Here is a 20,268-nt window from a genome sequence, read left to right on the forward strand (position 1 = left end):
ATTATATCTGTGGGCAACAGTCAGTAACATTAAGTGGGCAAAAAATGGAAAAAAAAAAAAACATACAGCAAAAAAAGTGTATTAACAGTAATGATAGCAAAATATCTTACCTGGGGGAAGGCAAAGTATCTCTCTCAGTCAAAGACCACAGGTAGACCGCACCAGGAGGGCTCCAGCGCCGATCACCATCAGCAAAGTAGAAAAGGAAGGCGTTGGTGGCTGAATTTATATGCCCCTCCAACATGCACATGTCTCCTTACGTCTGCATGTGTTTGGGGTCATGTGGCAGGCGATTGGGGGCCTCTGCTTAAAATCCAAGCCCCAGCGCTCGTTGCCTAGGGGCTTTACATGTGGTCTGCAGCGGTCGATCATTGCTGTAAACTGCAAGAAGAAATGGGACCCGGAAGTGCCAAAAAACGTTCAAGGTACGTTCTTGGTAGTAGGAGCCCTTGCCTGCCAACACATATGGGGTAAATACTTGGCAGGCAAAGGGTTAAAGGCATTAACCAAATCAGCCATCACAACATTATCTTGCAGGGCATTACACAGCCTCATTGTCTTCACTGTGAAAAACCACCTACACTGTTTCAAATTAAAGTTCTGTTCCTCTGGTCTAAAGGGTTGGCCTCTGGTGTGGTGATCATTTTGTGGGAAAAAAGATCTGACTATAATGACCTCTTGCAAGCGTCTTTTTTCCAGAGAAAACATCCCCAACTTTGTCATAATTGAAATATTCCATCCCTTTAACCAGTTTAGTTGCACTACTCTGCACTCACTCCAGCTAATTTATATCCTTCTTAAGAACTGGAGGCCAAAATTACACTGCATACTCCAGGTGAGGCCTTACCAGGGACCTACAAAGAGGCAAAATTATGTTTTCATGCCTTGAGTTAACAATCAGAAAAGAATTGGTCAAATCCAGAACCAAATCCAAACCCTAATTTGCATATAGAAAGTATTCCATGATCTGCATTCATTGTTTAGAGATGCTGAGATTCATTCAGAGTTTGGATTTGCTGTAGCCCTAATGCTAATATTTCCATATGTTCTGAGTTTAGATATTGGGTTACTGAAAGAAACAAGTTATTAAAAATATATTTGAACTGTTATTGTAGTTTCACTTCTGCTGATGTTTTCTATATTAAAAATGATAATGTATTTTTTTGAGCAGCTTCATAAGCTAGTTGGTAGAAAAACCTAATTTTCAACAATAAAAAACATTTTTTTTGTAGGGATTCTCCGAGCTCTTCAGCCTGTCCTTGTATCTCGTGCTGATCCAGATTCTCGAAAGAACACAATTGATGAGATTAAAAAACGAGCTACATCAGGAGACTGGCCACAGGTTAATCATGTGCTTTATTTCAGGGCACCAACATTTTCTTTAATTTTTTTAATTTTGCTTAGACATGTTCTGATATTCCTCTTGTATTAAATAGATAAAATTTTGTTTTGCCTGAAAACAACATATATTGTTCACTGAATGTGGCTAGGTTTGAAAAGATTATTTACGCTGTATGTAGCACCCCACTAATGACTGTTGTGTATATTGTAGTAGGATGCATCATGAAGGGTGCCCACAAATTATTGATTCTGCATCAAAGTGATGCACCTAGAACAGGGGTCCCCAACCTTTTTCACTCGTAAGCAACATTCAGATGTAAAAAGAGTTGGGGAGCAACACTAGCATGTAAAATGTTCCTGAGAGGTGCCAAATAAGGGCTGTGATTGGCTATTGGTAGCCCCTATGTGGACTGGCAGCCTACAGGAGGCTCCATTTGGCATTATATCTGTTTTTTACAACCAAAACTTGCCTCCAAGCCTGAAATTCAAAAATAAGCACATGTTTTGAGGCCACTGAGAGCAACATACAAGGAGTTGGGGAGCATCATGTTGCTCACAAGCTACCGGTTGGGGATCACTGACCTAGAGTATAACATTCAGCTTTTAGAAGCATGTTAAAAACCAATAACGCACAACAGAGAAATCAAAGCATACATTAACACAGCCTCCCTGTATTTATACCCATAATGTTGAGATTTAAATTATTCAGAGGTGATGCATGTTTATGGATATAATTTCATGTTTCACTATAAAACGTGTGTGCATATACAGTGTGGTTAAGCATAATATTTGTCTATCCTACATTTGCCTGCAAAACCATATTTATTAATTCTCCAACATGTCACACAGGTTTATTATCATATGCATAATGCAGTATTAAATTATTTAGCACGTCTGTGTCATTTGTATTTTGTACAATGGTGCTTGAAAGTTTGTGAACCCTTTAAAATGTTCTATATTTTTAAATGAATGTGTACTAAAACATCATCTGATTTTCAAACAAGTCTTAAAAGTAGATGAAGCAGATTATTATATGTTGTAAATATATTTATTGAAGAAAATCCAATAACATATTGTCACTATCGCCGCCCGGAGCACTCCCAGGAGCTCCGGGCAGCGTGTCCTCCTCCGCCGGCGTCGCTCCCAAAACTGCGGCGCCCATGGCCGCCATGTGGGTAGCAGCGCCGGCGCAATGACGTCAGCCGGCGCAAGAACGCCAGCGCATTGACGCCAGCGTATTGACGCTGGCGCAAGAACGTCATCGTCAGTGACGTCACTTTGGCGCCAAGATTTCACTATTTAAGGACGCCCTGGATGCCTCAATGGCGCCCAAGAATAGGTTCTGCTACCCTGGGTTCCTGTTTTCAAGCCTTGATTCCTGTTCCCACTCCTGATTCCTGTTCCTGCCTTGGTTTTGACCCTCTGCCTGGACTCTTGTTATTTGATCCTGCCTGCCACTGAACTCTTGCCTGGACTCTGACCTTCCTCTTGCTTAACCCTTTGGATAACGCGACCTTGCTTCCTCAAGAGGGCTTCCTCCTAGATCCTGATACCACATGGAGGATTATGAAGCCCAGCAGTACCGCATGGGGCAGGCACTCTATACCCTACTCTCTTGTATGCCTCCTGCGCCCCCTGCTTCTCAAGCTGCTGGAAATCCTCCCATGGCGGCTGTCTCATCTACCGCAGGTTCCTCATCTGGTGAGCCGCGCATTCCGCCTCCTCCTCGCTTCAGTGGGCACCCACAAGCCTGCAGAGGTTTCGCTACACAGTGCCAGATCCAGTTCGAGTTTCAACCCTCGCACTTCCCCAACGAACGTTCCAAGGTGGGGTATGTGATGTCTCATTTGGTGGGCAAACCGCTTGTGTGGGCGACATCTCTTTGGGAGAAGAATTCTCCAGTGACTTTTGATGCCAAGGCTTTTCTTCAAGCATTTCGTACTGTGTTTGATGGCCCGGGGTCGGGTCACAAATGCCCCTTCTCGTCTTCTGCAACTCCGGCAGGGAAACCGCAGTGTCAGTGATTATACTATTGACTTTAGAACTTGATGGCTGAGACTTCCTGGAATGACGATGCCTATAAGGCCGTATTCTATCAAGGTCTGTCTACTCCCTGACCTGCTGGAAGATCTGATTGCTCTATCCATTAAAGTGGACACTTGTCTCAGAGAGCATCAAGTAGAGAAGGAGTGCAGTAAAAGATTTCAACCCTTGTTGGCACCTCGCTTCCAAAGACCTCTCTTGCATACCCCAGCTACTCAAGCTTCTACTTCTCCTCTGGAGGAACCTATGCCAGTTGGAAGAGCTTGTCTCTCCGAGCAAGAAAGGCTCCATAGACGGGTGGCTGGCGTATGTCTGTATTGTGGCGGACAATCTCATTTTGCGAACTCTTGTCCTGTGAAGCACACGAGTTCTGTTCCCCGAGGTATATCTAGGGTAACTCATGTAGGGGGCACTACTCTGAGTTCTCAAGAGAACACTCACAGGTTTCTCCTTCCTTTACAGATTCGTCTGGCCACTAATGCCATTGACGGCTCAGCCTTCATTGATTCTGGAGCTGCTGGGAACTTCATGGATGCTCTCTTTGCCAAATATATGGAAGTTCCCTTATTCTCATTGTCTACTCCCCTTCGTGTCACTGCCATTGATGACAGACCCCTGGAGTCTGAGTTCATTTCCATTCCACACAGAATTAGAGTGCTCACCTGAACGTAATTACCCTCTCGGGTGCCGGGTGCTAAACAGTCCACAGGACCTCCTGCTCAAGGTCCAAATAAGGCTTGATAAAGGGCCCTGCGTGGCCCGAAACGTTGCCAAACTTTATGTCTGCCGTGAGCCAATAAAAACACTTTTCTTCACAAGACAAGTTTGATCGGTGTGCTACAGTTTTCTTTGGATGTTTGAGTTCATTTCCATGACGACTGGGGAATTGCCTGTGCAGGTTGGGACTTTGCATAAAGAAAGATTATTGTTTCTAATTATTTCCTGCCCATCCGTTCCAGTTGTTTTGGGTCTTCCTTGGCTGCGCCTGCATAATCCCACCATTGATTGGTCCGCAGGGCAGATTACCCGTTGGAGCCCATTTTGCCAGCAGCACTGTCTTCCTGCTGAACCCCTCCAGAGGGTGAATATCTCTACGTCTGATCTGAAGACTCTACCCTCCTTCTACAAGGAATTTGCCGATGTATTCTGTAAGAAGTCTGCAGAATTCCTTCCTCCACATCGACAATACGATTGTCCTGTTGATCTGCTGCCTGGAACCATGCCCCCTAGAGGTCGCACTTATCCTCTCTCTCCAGCAGAGACCGCTGCCATGAAGGAATATATCCAAGAAAATCTCCAGCAGGGGGTTTATTCGCCCTTCTACTTCTCCTGCAGGGGCTGGATTCTTCTTCATGGAGAAGAAGGATGGAGGCCTACGTCTTTGTATTGACTACCTGGGTCTTAATAAAATCACCGTTAAGAACCGGTATCCCTTGCCTCTGATCGCAGAACTTTTTGACCAACTGAAGGGGGCTAAAATCTTCACTAAGTTGGATCTCCGTGGGGCGTACAACCTTATCCACATCCGTGAAGGTGACGAATGGAAGACTGCATTCAACACTCGTGATAGGCACAATAAGTACTTCATGATGCCCTTTGGTCTCTGCAATGCCCCCGCTGTCTTCCAAGAATTTGTGAACGACATTTTCCGGGATCTCTTGGGAAAGTTTGTGGTCGTGTACCTTGATGACATTCTGATTTTCTCCAAGGACCTTGCAAGCCATCGCTCCCAGGTGAAGGAAGTACTCTCTCATTTGAGGAAGAACTTTCTCTTTGCCAAACTTGAGAAATGTGTGTTTGAAGTGTCCAAGATTCCTTTTCTGGGCTATATCATCTCCCCAGAGGGTTTCAAGATGGATCCTGTGAAAGTGTCTGCAATCCAAGAGTGGCCCCTACCGCTGAGCACCAAGGCAATCCAGAGCCAATTACTACCGGCAATTCATTAAGGGGTTCTCTTCTCGCATTGCTCCTATCCTGGCCCTCATCTGAAAAGGGGGTAAACCCAGCTCATGGCCCCCATCTGCTATTGAAGCCTTTCAATCCTTGTAGGATGCCTTAACTTTTGCTTCGGTTACCTTTCTTCATCGAGGCGGATGCTTCTGAAGTTGGAGCTGGAGCCATCCTAACCCAAAGACATCCCGCTGATGGGAAATTGCATCCACGTGCTTATTTCTCTAAGAAGTTCTCTCCTGCCGAACAGAATTATGGTGTAGGTAATCGAGAACTCCTGGCTGTCAAGCTTGCCCTAGAAGATTGGCATCATCTTCTTGAAGGTTCATTGATTCCAGTCTCAATATACACTGATCATAAGAACCTCGAGTTCATTCAATCTCTCAAGAGGCTGAATCCCAGACAAGCAAGGTGGGCTCTCTTCTTCTCTCGATTTAACTTTGTCTTGACTTATCGCCCAGGCTCCAAGAACCGGAAGGCTGATGCTCTGTCTCGAAGTTTCACCCCAGTGGATCGTTCTCCTGAAAGACTAGAGCCAATTATTCCTCCTGTCAAGATCATCACCTCTTTGTACCCTCAATTCGCTGATCAAATTCTGGCTGGTCAATCTTCTGCCCCTCCTGATACCCCCATTGGGATGGCGTTTGTTCCCTCCGAGCTACGTCTGCCTATTCTTCAACAGACCCACTGTTACAAGCAAGCAGGACATCCTGGTCCTGAAAAGACTCTTGAACTCCTTCGACGTTTAGTCTGGTGGCCGACTATCCGAAAAGATGTCAAAGACTTTGTTGCTGCTTGTACCGTTTGTGCCACATCCAAGCCTAGTCATTCCCGCCCCAGTGGGTTATTGCAACCATTGCCTATTCCCTCTCGTCCATGGACTCATTTAGCAATGGACTTCATAGTTGAGCTTCCTCCCTCTAGTGGAAACACTGTGATCTGGGTTGTGATTGACCGATTTAGCAAGATGGCCCATTTCATTCCCCTCTTCACTTCCCTCTGCTTTGGAGTTGTCTCAGCTCTTCATTCAGTATATTTTCCACTTGCATGGTTTTCCTGTGAAAGTTGTCTCCGACAGAGGTTCCCAGTTTACAGCTAAGTTTTGGCATTCCCTGTGCAAAGATCTGGGTATTACTCTCCAGTTCTCCTCAGCTTATCATCCCCAGACAAATGGAGCAGCTGAATGAGTGAACCAAGCTTTGGAACAGTTTTTGAGGAACCACATCTCCCATTGTCAAGATGACTGGTATGATCTCCTCCCGTCGCTCATAACAATGCATGCCACGCTTCCACTGGAAGGTCTCCATTCATGTCGGTGTATGGTCAGCATCCTCAAGCCTTCCCACAGGACTTTGTGTTGTCTGACGTCCCGGCTGCAGATAACCATACAGCCCACATGTCTGCTATTTGGGCTGCAACCAAGTCGAACTTGGAGAAGAGCGCTCTGGTTCACAAGACGTTTGCAGATCGTAGATCCTCTCCTCCCTACAAGGTTGGTGATAAAGTCTGGTTGTCTTCCAGGAACATTCGGTTGAAGGTGCCATCTCCTAAATTGGGTCCGAAGTTTGTGGGTCCGTTCTCCATCTCAGAGGTTATCAATCCTGTGGCTGTCAGACTTCAGCTTCCCCCTGAGATGCGAATCCCCAACGTGTTTCATGTCTCCTTGGTGAAACCCGCTACCTCCAACCACTTTTCTGTTGTCCAGTCTCCCCCTCCTACTATCTCTGTGGATGGTCAACAAGAATATGAGGTGGAAAAGATCCTTGACTCCAGAATCTCCAGGGGTTCTATTCAGTACCTCATCAAGTGGAAGGGCTTTGGCCCTGAGGAATGCTCCTGGGAAGGACACTGATGTTCATGCTCCTCGTCTTGTGAAGGATTTCCACTCCAAGTTTCCCCAGAAGCCAATTCTTGGTGGTCCAGTGGCCCCTCGTGGGGGGGGTACTGTCACGATCGCCGCCCGGAGCAGTCCCAGGAGCTCCGAGTGGCGTGTCCTCCTCCGCCGGCGTCGCTCCCAAAATGTGGGTAGCATCGCCGGCGCAAGAACGTCAGTGCATTGACGCCAGCGTATTGACGCTGGCGCAAGAACGCCAGCATCAGTGACGTCACTTTGGCGCCAAGATTTGACTTTTTAAGGACGCCCTGGACGCCTCAATGGCGCCCAAGAATAGGTTCTGCTACCCTGAACCTGGGTTCCTGTTTTCAAGCCTTGATTCCTGTTCCCACTCCTGATTCCTGTTCCTGCTTTGGTTTTGACCCTCTGCCTGGACTCTTGCTTAACCCTTTGGATACTGTGACCTTGCTCCCTCAAGAGGGTTTCCTCCTAGATCCTGACTACCTCCCTGGAGGGAGCTCCCGGCTCCCTGACACATATCTGCATGTGGCAAATGTAAGTGAATCGGTACTAGTTGACCACTTCTGGGATGTTCTTCAATTTCTTCCATTTGTATACAATCTGTTTGACTTTTGACATATTGGTCAGACTGTTGATCATTGTGGTGGAGTCCAAACTCTTTGGAGATAGATATGCTTTTTCTCTATAATAATAAAACAGTACAGATATGGGATCAATTATCCCAATACCCGTTATCCAGAAAGCTCCAAATGACGCAAAGGCCGTCTCCTACAGACTCCATTTTATCCAAATAATCCACATTTTTAAAATTATTGCTTTTTTCTTTGTATTAATAAAGCAGTACCTTGTACTTGATCCAGACTAAGATATGAAAAACCTTATTGGAAGCAAAACCAGCCTATAGGGTTTATTTAATGTTTTACTGATTTTCCAATAGACTTATCCAGAGAACCCCAGGTCTCAAAAATTCTGAATAATAGGTCCCATACCTGTAACTTCTACCTGAAGACTAAGATATCATTGATCCTTTTTGGAGGCAAAACAATCCTACTGGGGTTATTTAGTGTTTAATGATTTTTAATGATTTTTTTATTAGACATTAAGTATGGTGATCCAAATTACGGAAAAGTCCCTTTTCTGGATAATAGGTCCCATACCCATAATAAGTTATATAGCTGTTATTGTGTGGGTATATTTTGTAACTTACATATTTTTGACTTTTGTATCTAAAGCATGTTTTATTATATCTTTATTATATCTTTTTGCAAAACTAACATTACACACAATCAGTCATATTTGGAAATTATACTAAAATGTGAGAGCAAAAAATGCTGAAAACTTGCTTTGTGTCTGACGAAACTGGATGGCACGCTAAGGGTTTAACAAGTTAACATTGTATTTTAAATAAGACTTTCACTTAATACAATTTTTTAAAATAATATATGCATTACATTGTACATTCCCACATCATATAAAAAAACACATTGCATACTTTCAATTAATTTTTTCTTTTGATAAACATATACATTTTTTTTCAAGTTCATACATCTGATATGGTTTACAATTTCTAAATACATTCCTTGCTTTATTTGCAGGTTTTAATTTTTCCAGAGGGTACCTGTACAAATCATACCTGTTTAATATCCTTTAAACCAGGTAAACCTGTAAATTATTTGCTCTTACATTTATATATATTGTGATATTCAGGTATTTTCATCCTGAAAATTATGCTTCCTATGCAGAAATAATTTCCATTTGTGTTATTTGTATAAACTTGTATAATTGCAAACATATAAATAAGTATGTTGTCATTGCAATTACAGTGGTGTGAAAAACTATTTGCCCCCTTCCTGATTTCTTATTCTTTTGCATGTTTGTCACACAAAATGTTTCTGATCATCAAACACATTTAACTATTAGTCAAAGATAACACAAGTAAACACAAAATGCAGTTTTTAAATTAGGGTTTTTATTATTTAGGGAGAAAAGAAATCCAAACCTGTGTGAAAAAGTAATTGCCCCCTGAACCTAATAACTGGTTGGGCCACCCTTAGCAGCAATAACTGCAATTAAGCGTTTGCGATAACTTGCAACGAGTCTTTTACAGCGCTCTGGAGGAATTTTGGCCCACTCATCTTTGCAGAATTGTTGTAATTCAGCTTTATTTGAGGGTTTTCTAGCATGAAGCGCCTTTTTAAGGTCATGCCACAACATCTCAATAGGATTCAGGTCAGGACTTTGACTAGGCCACTCCAAAGTCTTCATTTTGTTTTTCTTCAGCCATTCAGAGGTGGATTTGCTGGTGTGTTTTGGGTCATTGTCCTGCTGCAGCACCCAAGATCGCTTCAGCTTAAGTTGACGAACAGATGGCCGGACATTCTCCTTCAGGATTTTTTGTAGACAGTAGAATTCATGGTTCCATCTATCACAGCAAGTCTTCCAGGTCCTGAAGCAGCAAAACAACCCCAGACCATCACACTACCACCACCATATTTTACTGTTGGTATGATGTTCTTTTTCTGAAATGCTGTGTTACTTTTACGCCAGATGTAACGGGACGCGCACCTTCCAAAAAGTTCAACTTTTGTCTCGTCGGTCCACAAGGTATTTTCCCAAAAGTCTTGGCAATCATTGAGATGTTTTTTAGCAAAATTGAGACGAGCCTTAATGTTCTTTTTGCTTAAAAGTGGTTTGCGCCTTGGAAATCTGCCATGCAGGCCGTTTTTGCCCAGTCTCTTTCTTATGGTGGAGTCGTGAACACTGACCTTAATTGAGGCAAGTGAGGCCTGCAGTTCTTTAGATGTTGCCCTGGGGTCTTTTGTGGCCTCTCGGATGAGTAGTCTCTGCGCTCTTGGGGTCATTTTGGTCGGCCGGCCACTCCTGGGAAGGTTCACCACTGTTCCATGTTTTTGCCATTTGTGGATAATGGCTCTCACTGTGGTTCGCTGGAGTCCCAAAGCTTTAGAAATGGCTTTATAACCTTTGAAATTGAACTCTGGTGTGATAAACCACAGTTAAGTTATTTTTTAACAAGGGGGGCAGTCACTTTTTCACACAGGCCCATGTAGATTTGGAGTTTTGTTTCTCCCTTAATAACGTAAACCTTCATTTAAAAACTGCATTTTGTGTTCAATTATGTTATCTTTGACTAATAGTTAATGGTTTTTGATGAGCAGAAACATTTGTGTGACAAACATGCAAAAGAATAAGAAATCAGGAAGGGGGCAAATAGTTTTTCACACCACTGTATAGTGTATATATATATATATATCTTCTAGGTGAGTATCCGCACTCCAAAATCAATCTTAATGAAGGTAGGGGTGCAAGGTAATTCTTGTATGCACGGTAATTCTTGTATACACCAATGTTTCATAGACCAGCACTCCTTTTGATGTGAAAATAAATAATCTTTTATTGCATCTTTATCCAACGTTTCGGTCCCTGTTGGGACCTTTTTCAAGGATGATACAAAATGTGATAAAACCAAACATTAAATAACACATAATCACATAAATGAATTGTAAAACTACATTACATCCACAAGGTGTCCCCAGTGTGCTTTAAAAGTTTGTGTTACAATGTCCATAACATCCAATTGCTACAAATCCTAAAAAGGAAAAAATAAGAAACAAAATAGTATCAATTAAAAAGACTCAATCTGTTACTGTAACAACCACATCGGTATTCTTAGAGTCATCTTTCTAGCTACTAGCATATATTACTGATCCCTTTCTTTAGGTTAACCTAACGAATAAATATTCCCACTAGGTATAATTATGTGAGAAAACAGCTCAAATTGACCTGCCCATTCATGCCATTCAGACTCATACAGTTTAGCTCATAAATCCAAAAAGCCTCTCTCTGTCATAGCTTTTTTTCAATGTCACCACCCCTGGGATGTGCTCTAATTTGTTCGATTGGCATGCATCTGAAGGATGAGGCATCATGTCTAGCATCAGCCCAATGTTTGGCAACTGGCTGTTGGGCTATGTCCTGTTTCCCCTCAATCTTTATTCTCTCAGGATTTAACGCAGCCCTAATACTCGACCGATGCATGCCAATTCTCTCCTTCAGCTGCCTTGTCGTTTTTCCACAATAGAGCAATCCACAGGGGCATTTAATGATGTATACCACCATAGTGGTCTCACAGTTCATCCTCTGTCTAACCATATATTTCTTACCCGTGTGTGGGTGACTGAAATGAGTACCTAGGATTAATGTGCCACACATTACACATCCCTTACATCTGAATACACCCGGGTGTGTTAACACTTGATAAAGGGCCTTGAGCCCGAAACATGTCGTGGCAATAAAGCACAATTAGCAGCAAGCACTGCATTCTTGGCTGTTTCTCTTAGTAACTCCAATTTCAATATATATATATATATATATATATATATATATATATATATATATATATATATATATATATATATATATATATTCCAAATGCTTGCACTCAAAACCTGTCTTTCAGCTTACTCCGGGTGCTGGGGCAAAATTGTATATATTATTCTTCAAAGGACCCGCACTCCAATTCTGTGAACGTATTTAGATTGTGATACCAATGTTTCAGCCCTCATTATGGCCTTTATCAAGGATAAAGTACAAGTGCAAAAAGTGACTGTTATATACTATTAGCCCTTGCCCTTTAGCTAAAAAAGGAGGCGCCAAACATGATGTCATACATGTGTGAATGTAAATCATTAGCATTTTAAAGTAAATACTTCATTAAATAAGTAACTTGCTTTATTTCATTCTCACCACAAGGTGCCACTGTTCAGTGGAGAAAGTGATTGTTCAAAAGTGAAAAAAGTCCATTCATTAAATCCATTCATGTAAAACCTGCAAACATATACAAATTGTACACTTTGTAACCAAGAGCGACAGACACATAGTAACCTAAATTAAATTCATATAGTTACATTTGCCTTGAACATTCTTTTATGATGTGGCAATCTAACAAAACTTTTACTATACTGTCATATATTGGTAGCAATATGTGATAACTTATTTGATTTAATTTAGGAAGCAACTCAAGACCAATTGGCCATTTACCCCTTGGGCGACACACAGTCACAACCGCTGTATTTGTATACATCAGGGCGCTCTAATAGAAAATGCTGTTTCTGGGGTATAATATATTTCGCTACGGGATCTGCTGGACTTAAATTCTCTTTAAGACTCCTCCCCTGTTTGCAGCTAAATTTTGGTCTATGGGGTAGCTTTTTATGTAGGCTCTCATCACTCTGAACCAATGGCCAATGCTTCATTATGCACTGCCGTACATAGCTTGTGGCTACTCCATAATGGCTAAAATAAACCACGCACACCACACACACATTATAACAAACAAGGGAAAGTTGTGCTTGCCACTAATTTTTTAAAACCATTAAGTGGGGGTGCAATGAGGCTTTGACCACAAAATACATATAGACAAATACAAGAGGTCAACACATTATCAATATATTTAGGACATTGAGACATTTTGTGCCTAACGCTACTAAAAAAATGCCTTACTTTAACCTTTTGCCTGCCAAACACAGAAGGCGTACGTGCTGGCAGGCAGGGGCTTTAGCTGCCAAGGATGTACAATGTACATCCTTGCAGAAATCCGCTATTCTCTTTGCATCAGTGGCTTTAGCCTCCTCTGTTGAGAGTGGGCAGCATTGACAGCATTTACTTTGCACAATATGGTGCTCGCTTGTAGCGATGACTGTTCCGTATGAAGACGCTGGGTAATATCAAGTCGGCTTTATTTTATCACACAGTGTGAAAGCATTTTAACAGTGGGTGTGCAGCTATAAAAGCCTACGCGTTTCATTACTACACAGAATCAACACCTCTGTGAATTGCTTCAGATGTCACCTATTTGAAGAGTTACAATGTGCCATTGGGATTGGATTAGTGGAAGAGTTTATATGCCGAGAATTTCCAACACCAGTCAGTTATTGAAGAAGCTGCTTGGATGAGTAGTGAAACGTCTTCTTTGATTACTCAGTTGTTTTCAGATTTACCTATACTAGATATACCATGACCTGGATGAATGAAAATCTTCATAGTCATAATCCCTGTTTTGTTTAAAGGGTAAGCCATTTATTAGTTGGTTAAGGCTGTCTTAAATATCTTGATAATGCGTTGAGTGCAGAGGACCTCTTGTATTTGTCTATATATATATATATATATATATATATAATTGTACAATGAGCGTTGGTGTCGGCACTCCCAAAACATCAAAATCAAAGAAGCAAAAGTGATGGTTAGAGCAGGTTTATTCGACGTTTCGGTTCTATATTAGAACCTTCTAATATAGAACCGAAACATTGAATAAACCTGCTCTAACCATCACTTTTGCTTCTTTGATTTTGATGTTTTGGGAGTGCCGACACCAGCGCTATTGTACAATTATTTTTAATTTTGCTCTGGCACCCATACCTCGCTATTCTTTTGGTTGTGCGCTCCATACTTTGCTTATATACACACACACACACACACACACACACACACACACACACACACACAACACACACACACACACACACACACACACACACACACACACACACACACACACACACACACACACACATATAGTAAATCCAGAGGTGACGGCACTTGCAACAATACAATTGAGTGAAACCATGAGGGTTTATTGTAATCCCTCATGGTATCACTCTATTGTATTGTTGCAATTTTTCCTGCAAGTGCCGTCACCTCTGGATTTACTTTATTGTTCATATTTAGACTGGCACCCAGGTAACCATATATCACATGGTGTGCGCTCCACGAATGGACTAACTAGATAGATAGATAGATAGATAGATAGATAGATAGATAGATAGATAGATAGATAGAGAGATAGAGAGATAGAGAGATAGAGAGATAGAGAGATAGAGAGATAGATATAGATAGATAGAGAGATAGATATAGATAGATAGAGAGATAGATATAGAGAGATATAGATAGATATAGAGAGATAGAGAGATAGATATAGATAGATATAGATAGATATAGATAGATATAGATAGATATAGATATAGATAGATAGAGAGATAGATATAGATATAGATAGATAGAGAGATAGATATAGATATAGATAGATATAGATATAGATAGATATAGATAGATATAGATAGATATAGATATAGATAGATATAGAGAGATATAGATAGAGATAGAGATAGAGATAGAGATAGAGATAGATAGATAGAGATAGAGATAGAGATAGATAGATAGAGATAGATAGATAGATATATAATTTTACTTAACTGACCTAAAAATTTTTTAAAGTTTTTGATGTGTATCTTTGTATTGTTCTGCTTTAGGTGCATTTCACCCTGGGGTTGCTGTTCAACCAATACTTCTGAAATATCCAAACACTCTGGTGTGTATAATGTGATCTAATTAAATAGAAATGCATTGTTAAGATTGGAATTCAAATGAATAAACAATGTATGAGAATTCCTGGAAAGTGAGGCAAACTCATGATTGCACGCTATTAAACAATGGAATGTGAAAGATTGAATAATTACAAATGTTATTTCGTACAGAAAGGTTTTGTAACCATTTTCTTACCATACTTCTTGTAGAATTGGATCATACTCTCTTAAAAAGCAAATAAACCCTTTTGCAATCCAGGGTCCTTCTCTGCTGAAGAGATACTGGGAACTTGCGTTTATAGTGCAGTGCCTGCACCTAGTGGGCAATGAGGAACACACCTCAGGGGGATTCCACTAGGAAAATAAAACACACAGTTGCAATAAACCAAGATGAACTTTATATAACGAATAAGGAAAAATGGATTGAGTGCAGTGCAATAATATTCTTACATTAGGTCTGTCTAGCACCTAGCACAGTCTCTACTTCACTCCAGGTAGACAACACAGTTCAAGTCACATGAAATGTCTCTTTCCCCTAGAGATCTTATTCCCCAGGTAGCACTACCTGCCCCAATATACCTCTCTCTTAGGATATCAACTGTAGCTCCCACATGGTAGGCTCACGAGAAACACCTGTCCTCATACTGGAGACACACAGGGGTTGCAACAGGCATCCAACAGCTGAACTGAATGCAGGGCAACCTCTCCCTCTAGACTGAAGCTTAAAGCTGTCCCACCTGAGCAAAAATGCAGTCTCACTTATTATTGTAGCTCCGTTACTTTACATGATGCACTTTTACTCTTCCCAGATCTGACTCTGGCTGGCTGCTGCAGCAGGGGCTCCTTCATAAGCTCTCTCTGTAACCCTACAAATTTGGCTCCAAAGCAAGGCACTCCCTTGGGTTGAGTCCTCCTCCTCTCCCAGAGATGCAATGGGGCTTCCAGCCAATCAGATTGCTCTTCAGCCTGTAACCAGGCTGGATGATGTCACTAGGGTTGCCACCTTTTGGCCCGGACAGGAGTGAGGCCGTGGCACAATGGAGGTTGTGATGCTGTGGGGGGGGGGTTGGTTGTTACATCAGGGACGGGGCTATGTCATGGTGATCGTGATTGACAAAAGTGTGATAAACTGCTTGGCTAGAGATGGGTTAAATGATTCTGCTGTGTTAGTTCTGGTAAAGCAGCTAGACAATCACAGTAACTTCTGGTTCATTTATTACAACATGGCAGATAGGTCTGGCCTGCTTCATGCTTCCTCCTAGCTTAGACAGGAATATGAATCATAATGCAATAGCAAAACAACAGTAATGCCCTTAACCAAAATGACCACACAAGCAGGTAACTACAATAGGAATAGCCATATCACCTAAAATTATCATATTTATGTTTGCATGCTTTTCCTTCCCTAGAATCATTATCAGTGCAGCATTATATTTCTCAGCCATGTGTAAGAACTTCCAATTAAGAACCTGTAGTGTTGATGTAGTGTTAATGATACTGCTATGTTAGTTCAGGTGAATCAGTCAGACATGTACAGTTACTTTGGTACCTTTATTACAACATGGCAGGTACCACAGCCCTGCTCCACACATGCTCTCTGAGAGCTTAGACAGGAAGAGGGAAAACAGGAGCAGGAATATGAACCATAAGGCAATGGCAAAACAGCAGGAATGCCTAGGGTTGCCAACTGTTGCTGTTCAGGGCCAGTTGAATTTTTTGATCTCTGTTCCACAAAAAATTTTGTCAGTTGATATTGTGTAGTAGATGATTATGCAATTTTGTTTTGTAGGATACAGTCACCTGGACTTGGCAGGGATACACAGTGTAAGTAGAATCAAATAAATATATGCAAAAAGAAAAATATTGAAGCCTGTTGTTTTGTTGTACTTTGTACATTCGATTGTAAACTCTTGCATATAAATAAATTATGATGACAATTATGTATGATAATCTGGTGCTTGCAGATTATTCAATTTGGCCTTTATAACTATAGTGATAAGTAAAATTTTTCACCAAGATTCACAGTGAAAATGATGCCCATAGAATCTACTCTTTCGCCCATCACTAGTTGGCACATTTACTCACAGTTTACAGACATTGTTCATCATTAACCCTGAGCAGTGGAGCTCACAATTTAGGCATCTACAACATTTATACAACACACAGTAGGGTACATTTCATGAGAAGCCAGCATGTTTTTGGAGTATGGGAGGAAAACAGGAATACTGAAAAATAAATTAATACTAACAAAGGGAAAACTTGCAGATTTATATTCATATATGTATTTTGCAACATTATCCAGTAGATTTATTTTTTAGAATGTTTCTCAATATTGCATAGTAAAGGTAAGATTTTTTTAGAGGGCTATTTACTGAGAAGCAGAGAAATTACTGAGTAGAATAATTACAAAGATGGATACAATAAAGCATATAGATTTTTTAAATACATAATAAAATTAGTTCTTAATTTATAACAGACAATTATTATTTTTAATGACTGCATACTAACGGGCAAATTTATCAAGGGTCGAATTGAAAATTCGAATTCAAATTTTTTTATTGTCAAAACTGTCAAATCTGATTAAGGAGTTATCCAAACTTGATTAGAGTTTTTTTAAAAAATTTGAATTAAATTTTTGAGATTTATCATGCTCTGAATTCAAATTTGACCATTTTGCCACCTAAAACCTGCCGATCTACTGTTTAAGTCAATGGGAGAGGTGCAGGGATCAATTTGGAGATGTTTGCAGCCTTGCTCAGTTGTTTTAATATTCTACTACAGTGATTTCTAATAGGGATACAGTGATATGATCCAGTGTTTAAGATGCATGGTGGGAAACTGGATTTAAATACTGCCAGACAGCAGAAAGCTCCACATGTGCCTGAAGTGGAAATGGTGCATGACATCTTGGAAACAAAGAATTGTAACAGCAGAGGGTTGAACCGCATACATCATACATACATCAAAACCAGAAAAAAACTTTTATTCGCTAACTAAGTAGATTATAGAATGGAAGCTTTTGGGACAACTTAGGTCCTTGCTTGAGGCATGGTATATTTTATAAAATAATTGGACTATTTGTGAAGCATAGCTTTGACCACTTGAACAAGGGGTATAGCTTTAGTGAATAAATCTGAAAAATTAGGATTGTGAGTCATTAAATATGAAATATAATTGTTTTTATATTTATAGTTAGTTTGGTCTGTGGTGTTTCCACTATTGTGTTGAATATGGATGATTAGAGCCTCTGTTTTAGTGACATTAACTTTATATCCTGAAAGAGTTCTATAGTTTTCCAAGGTTTTATGTAGTGTGTGTATGTCTTTTATGTCTGAGAGTATATTTATGTATGGGCACTGAGTTGATGGACTTTGGTCTTTTGTAGCATTGGATTGGAAATGTGGGGTATCATAAGGCTTAATATGACATCAATTGAAAAGTCTCCAATCTTGTAGCATGCTTCTCCCACTTCAACTCACTTGATTTTAGTCTGTTTTTTTCTTGTTGGAACTAAGTGCTCATTACTCAGGGCATAAAGTAGAGGTTAAAGGGGCACCCCTGTCTTATTCCATTGGTGGCTGCTATTGACTTGTTGGACTGCCCTGGTTATGTTAAATAAGTGGAGGGTGTTCTTTACCGGATATTTAAAGCTTGCAAATAAGGGCCTCGGAATTTTGTGATTATGCAAAAGACTGTATATGTATCAGTCCAGGTGGTCTGACCTATTATGTGGGCTTATTGAACATTTTTATTAAAACATTTGATTATGTTAGAGTTTTTTTCTTGCAGCCCTTACTTACTAAGGTCACTTGGACTTTCTGAATGAGCTATGGGAGAATAAGCATCCGCTGACTGGCTAATATTTTAGGAAATAGTTCAAAAGTTATATAGTCCTATAGTTTGATCTGTTTGTTAGGGTTTTTCTCCTCTTTTGGGATTATTTAAAGGTAAGAAGTGAGATTGGATGAGGGTATTGAGGTTCCTTTTAGATATATATTAAAAACTTTACCAAGTGTGTGAGCAGTATATATAGGAATAGTGTATAATAATTATATGGGCCTGGTGCCTTCAGTTTGCTGCATTTTTCTGAAAATGGTTTCAATTTTACTAAAAACATATTCAGAACTAACATTATAATTATAGCTTGTCAAATCTATACATTCAGCTGCCAGTTTTTCTTACTTGTGTCTGTATGCAAATAATTTTGCCCTTAGATTAGCGAAGTGTATTATACAGTATATACTTATAAACAAAATGCATAACACATAAAAGCAGGTTTACCAAAGTATTACCCATTTTCTGTTCATTCCAATGGGATTTTTATTTGATAAATACACTTCTAAAAATCCAATAGAAATAAACAAAAAGTGGGTGTAGTTTTCTCTGGTAAACTCTAATCTCATATTTTGAGAAATCTAGCCACTAGAGTAATTGCAACTCTCCCGTAGAGCAAAATTGCATATATTTTGTCTAGCTGTGTTAAACCAAGATTACCTCGCCTGAAAATCCTTTATTCTTGGTTTCGAAGTATCCAAAAGCACATATCAGAAGGTCGCCCTCCAGCCATCCCTGATATACTACCAGTCAAGGGTGATCTTGCTATGTAACAGCTGTGGACAATGCTCAAATGGAGGAACATGTAATTATGTTCATCTGTTTAAAGTGCTGATACAGAGTTGTACACCAATGGGTTTTGCTATTGCATTAAAATTATTTTCAGAGCTCAGTTCATTAAATTAAAGTGAAATTGTTGATTACTTATAAAAGTAACACATTCTAATTGTAAACGTTATTTTTTTGTATTGTGTTCTCAGTGAAAAGCTTCTATTATTAACTTTGTGTCAGATCTGGACAAATGTAACTGTAGAGGTAAGTGGCTACATATTTCAACTGTTTAAGAAATTATAATTGAGGTGAAATTTTTAAAAAATATTTTGCTATAACCGAAGACAATTCAGTTGCTTGAGAAATATGGGGTGTATACAGCAAATGCATTTATTTATGTTTTATGCTTAAGTAGAATTGCATTGCAGAACTCACATTTACATCTCACTTCTTATACTGGAGAGAAGATTTCTGTGCTTGGAAGCACATATGAAGGTCAGCCTTAGTATTTGTGAAAGATAACAGGCCCACCCTTTTGGGTAGAAACGCATGAAGAAACGCATGAAGCGCATACATCTAAATTGGGCTAAAATATTCAAACAAACTCCAGCTACCTTTCACAAAAATTTAGAACAGGTGTTGCGTAAGCATGACTTTCTCTTTAAGGAAGGATTTGGCACTATGAAGGGGCTAAAAGCAACTATCACAGTAAATTCAGATGCAAACTCAATTTTTCATAAGCCACGTCCCTTGCCATATTCCCCTAAAGAACCTGTGGAGAAATAACTAGAAAGAATGGAACGTTATGGTATTGTATCATGTGTTAAATACAGAAACTAGGCTGCCCCAATCGTATTGGTTCCCAAAAAGGACAAAACTATTAGACTTTGTGGTGACTACAAAGTCACTGTCAATAGCTGTGTAGAACCAGAACCGTACCCACTTCCAAATAATGAGGACTTGTTTGCTACACTTGCTGAAGGTAAATACTTTAGCAAAATTGATTTATCAAATACCGATCAACAGCTAGAGCTGGATCTAGATTCAAAGCCATATCTTACCATCAACACACACCACAAAAGTTTGTTTCAATAC

At 40.2% G+C, this 20,268-nt stretch overlaps 1 protein-coding gene across 7 annotated transcripts in view; it reads left to right on the plus strand.

Annotated features, from left to right (window-relative positions):
• lpcat2.S (lysophosphatidylcholine acyltransferase 2 S homeolog) overlaps window positions 1-20,268 on the plus strand; it is a 154,180-nt gene that overhangs the window by 67,108 nt on the left and 66,804 nt on the right. For all 7 annotated transcript variants that reach the window (XM_018260416.2, XM_018260419.2, XM_041561090.1 and 4 more), the window contains 5 exons: window positions 1,233-1,342; window positions 8,785-8,845; window positions 14,515-14,573; window positions 16,358-16,392; window positions 19,383-19,437. In XM_018260416.2, coding sequence (XP_018115905.1) covers window positions 1,233-1,342; window positions 8,785-8,845; window positions 14,515-14,573; window positions 16,358-16,392; window positions 19,383-19,437 — 320 coding nt within the window. The remainder of the gene's footprint in view (window positions 1-1,232; window positions 1,343-8,784; window positions 8,846-14,514; window positions 14,574-16,357; window positions 16,393-19,382; window positions 19,438-20,268) is intronic.

This window comes from Xenopus laevis, chromosome 4S (genome assembly GCF_017654675.1).
Source record: "Xenopus laevis strain J_2021 chromosome 4S, Xenopus_laevis_v10.1, whole genome shotgun sequence".
In the NCBI taxonomy this organism is placed as follows: Eukaryota; Metazoa; Chordata; class Amphibia; order Anura; family Pipidae; genus Xenopus; species Xenopus laevis.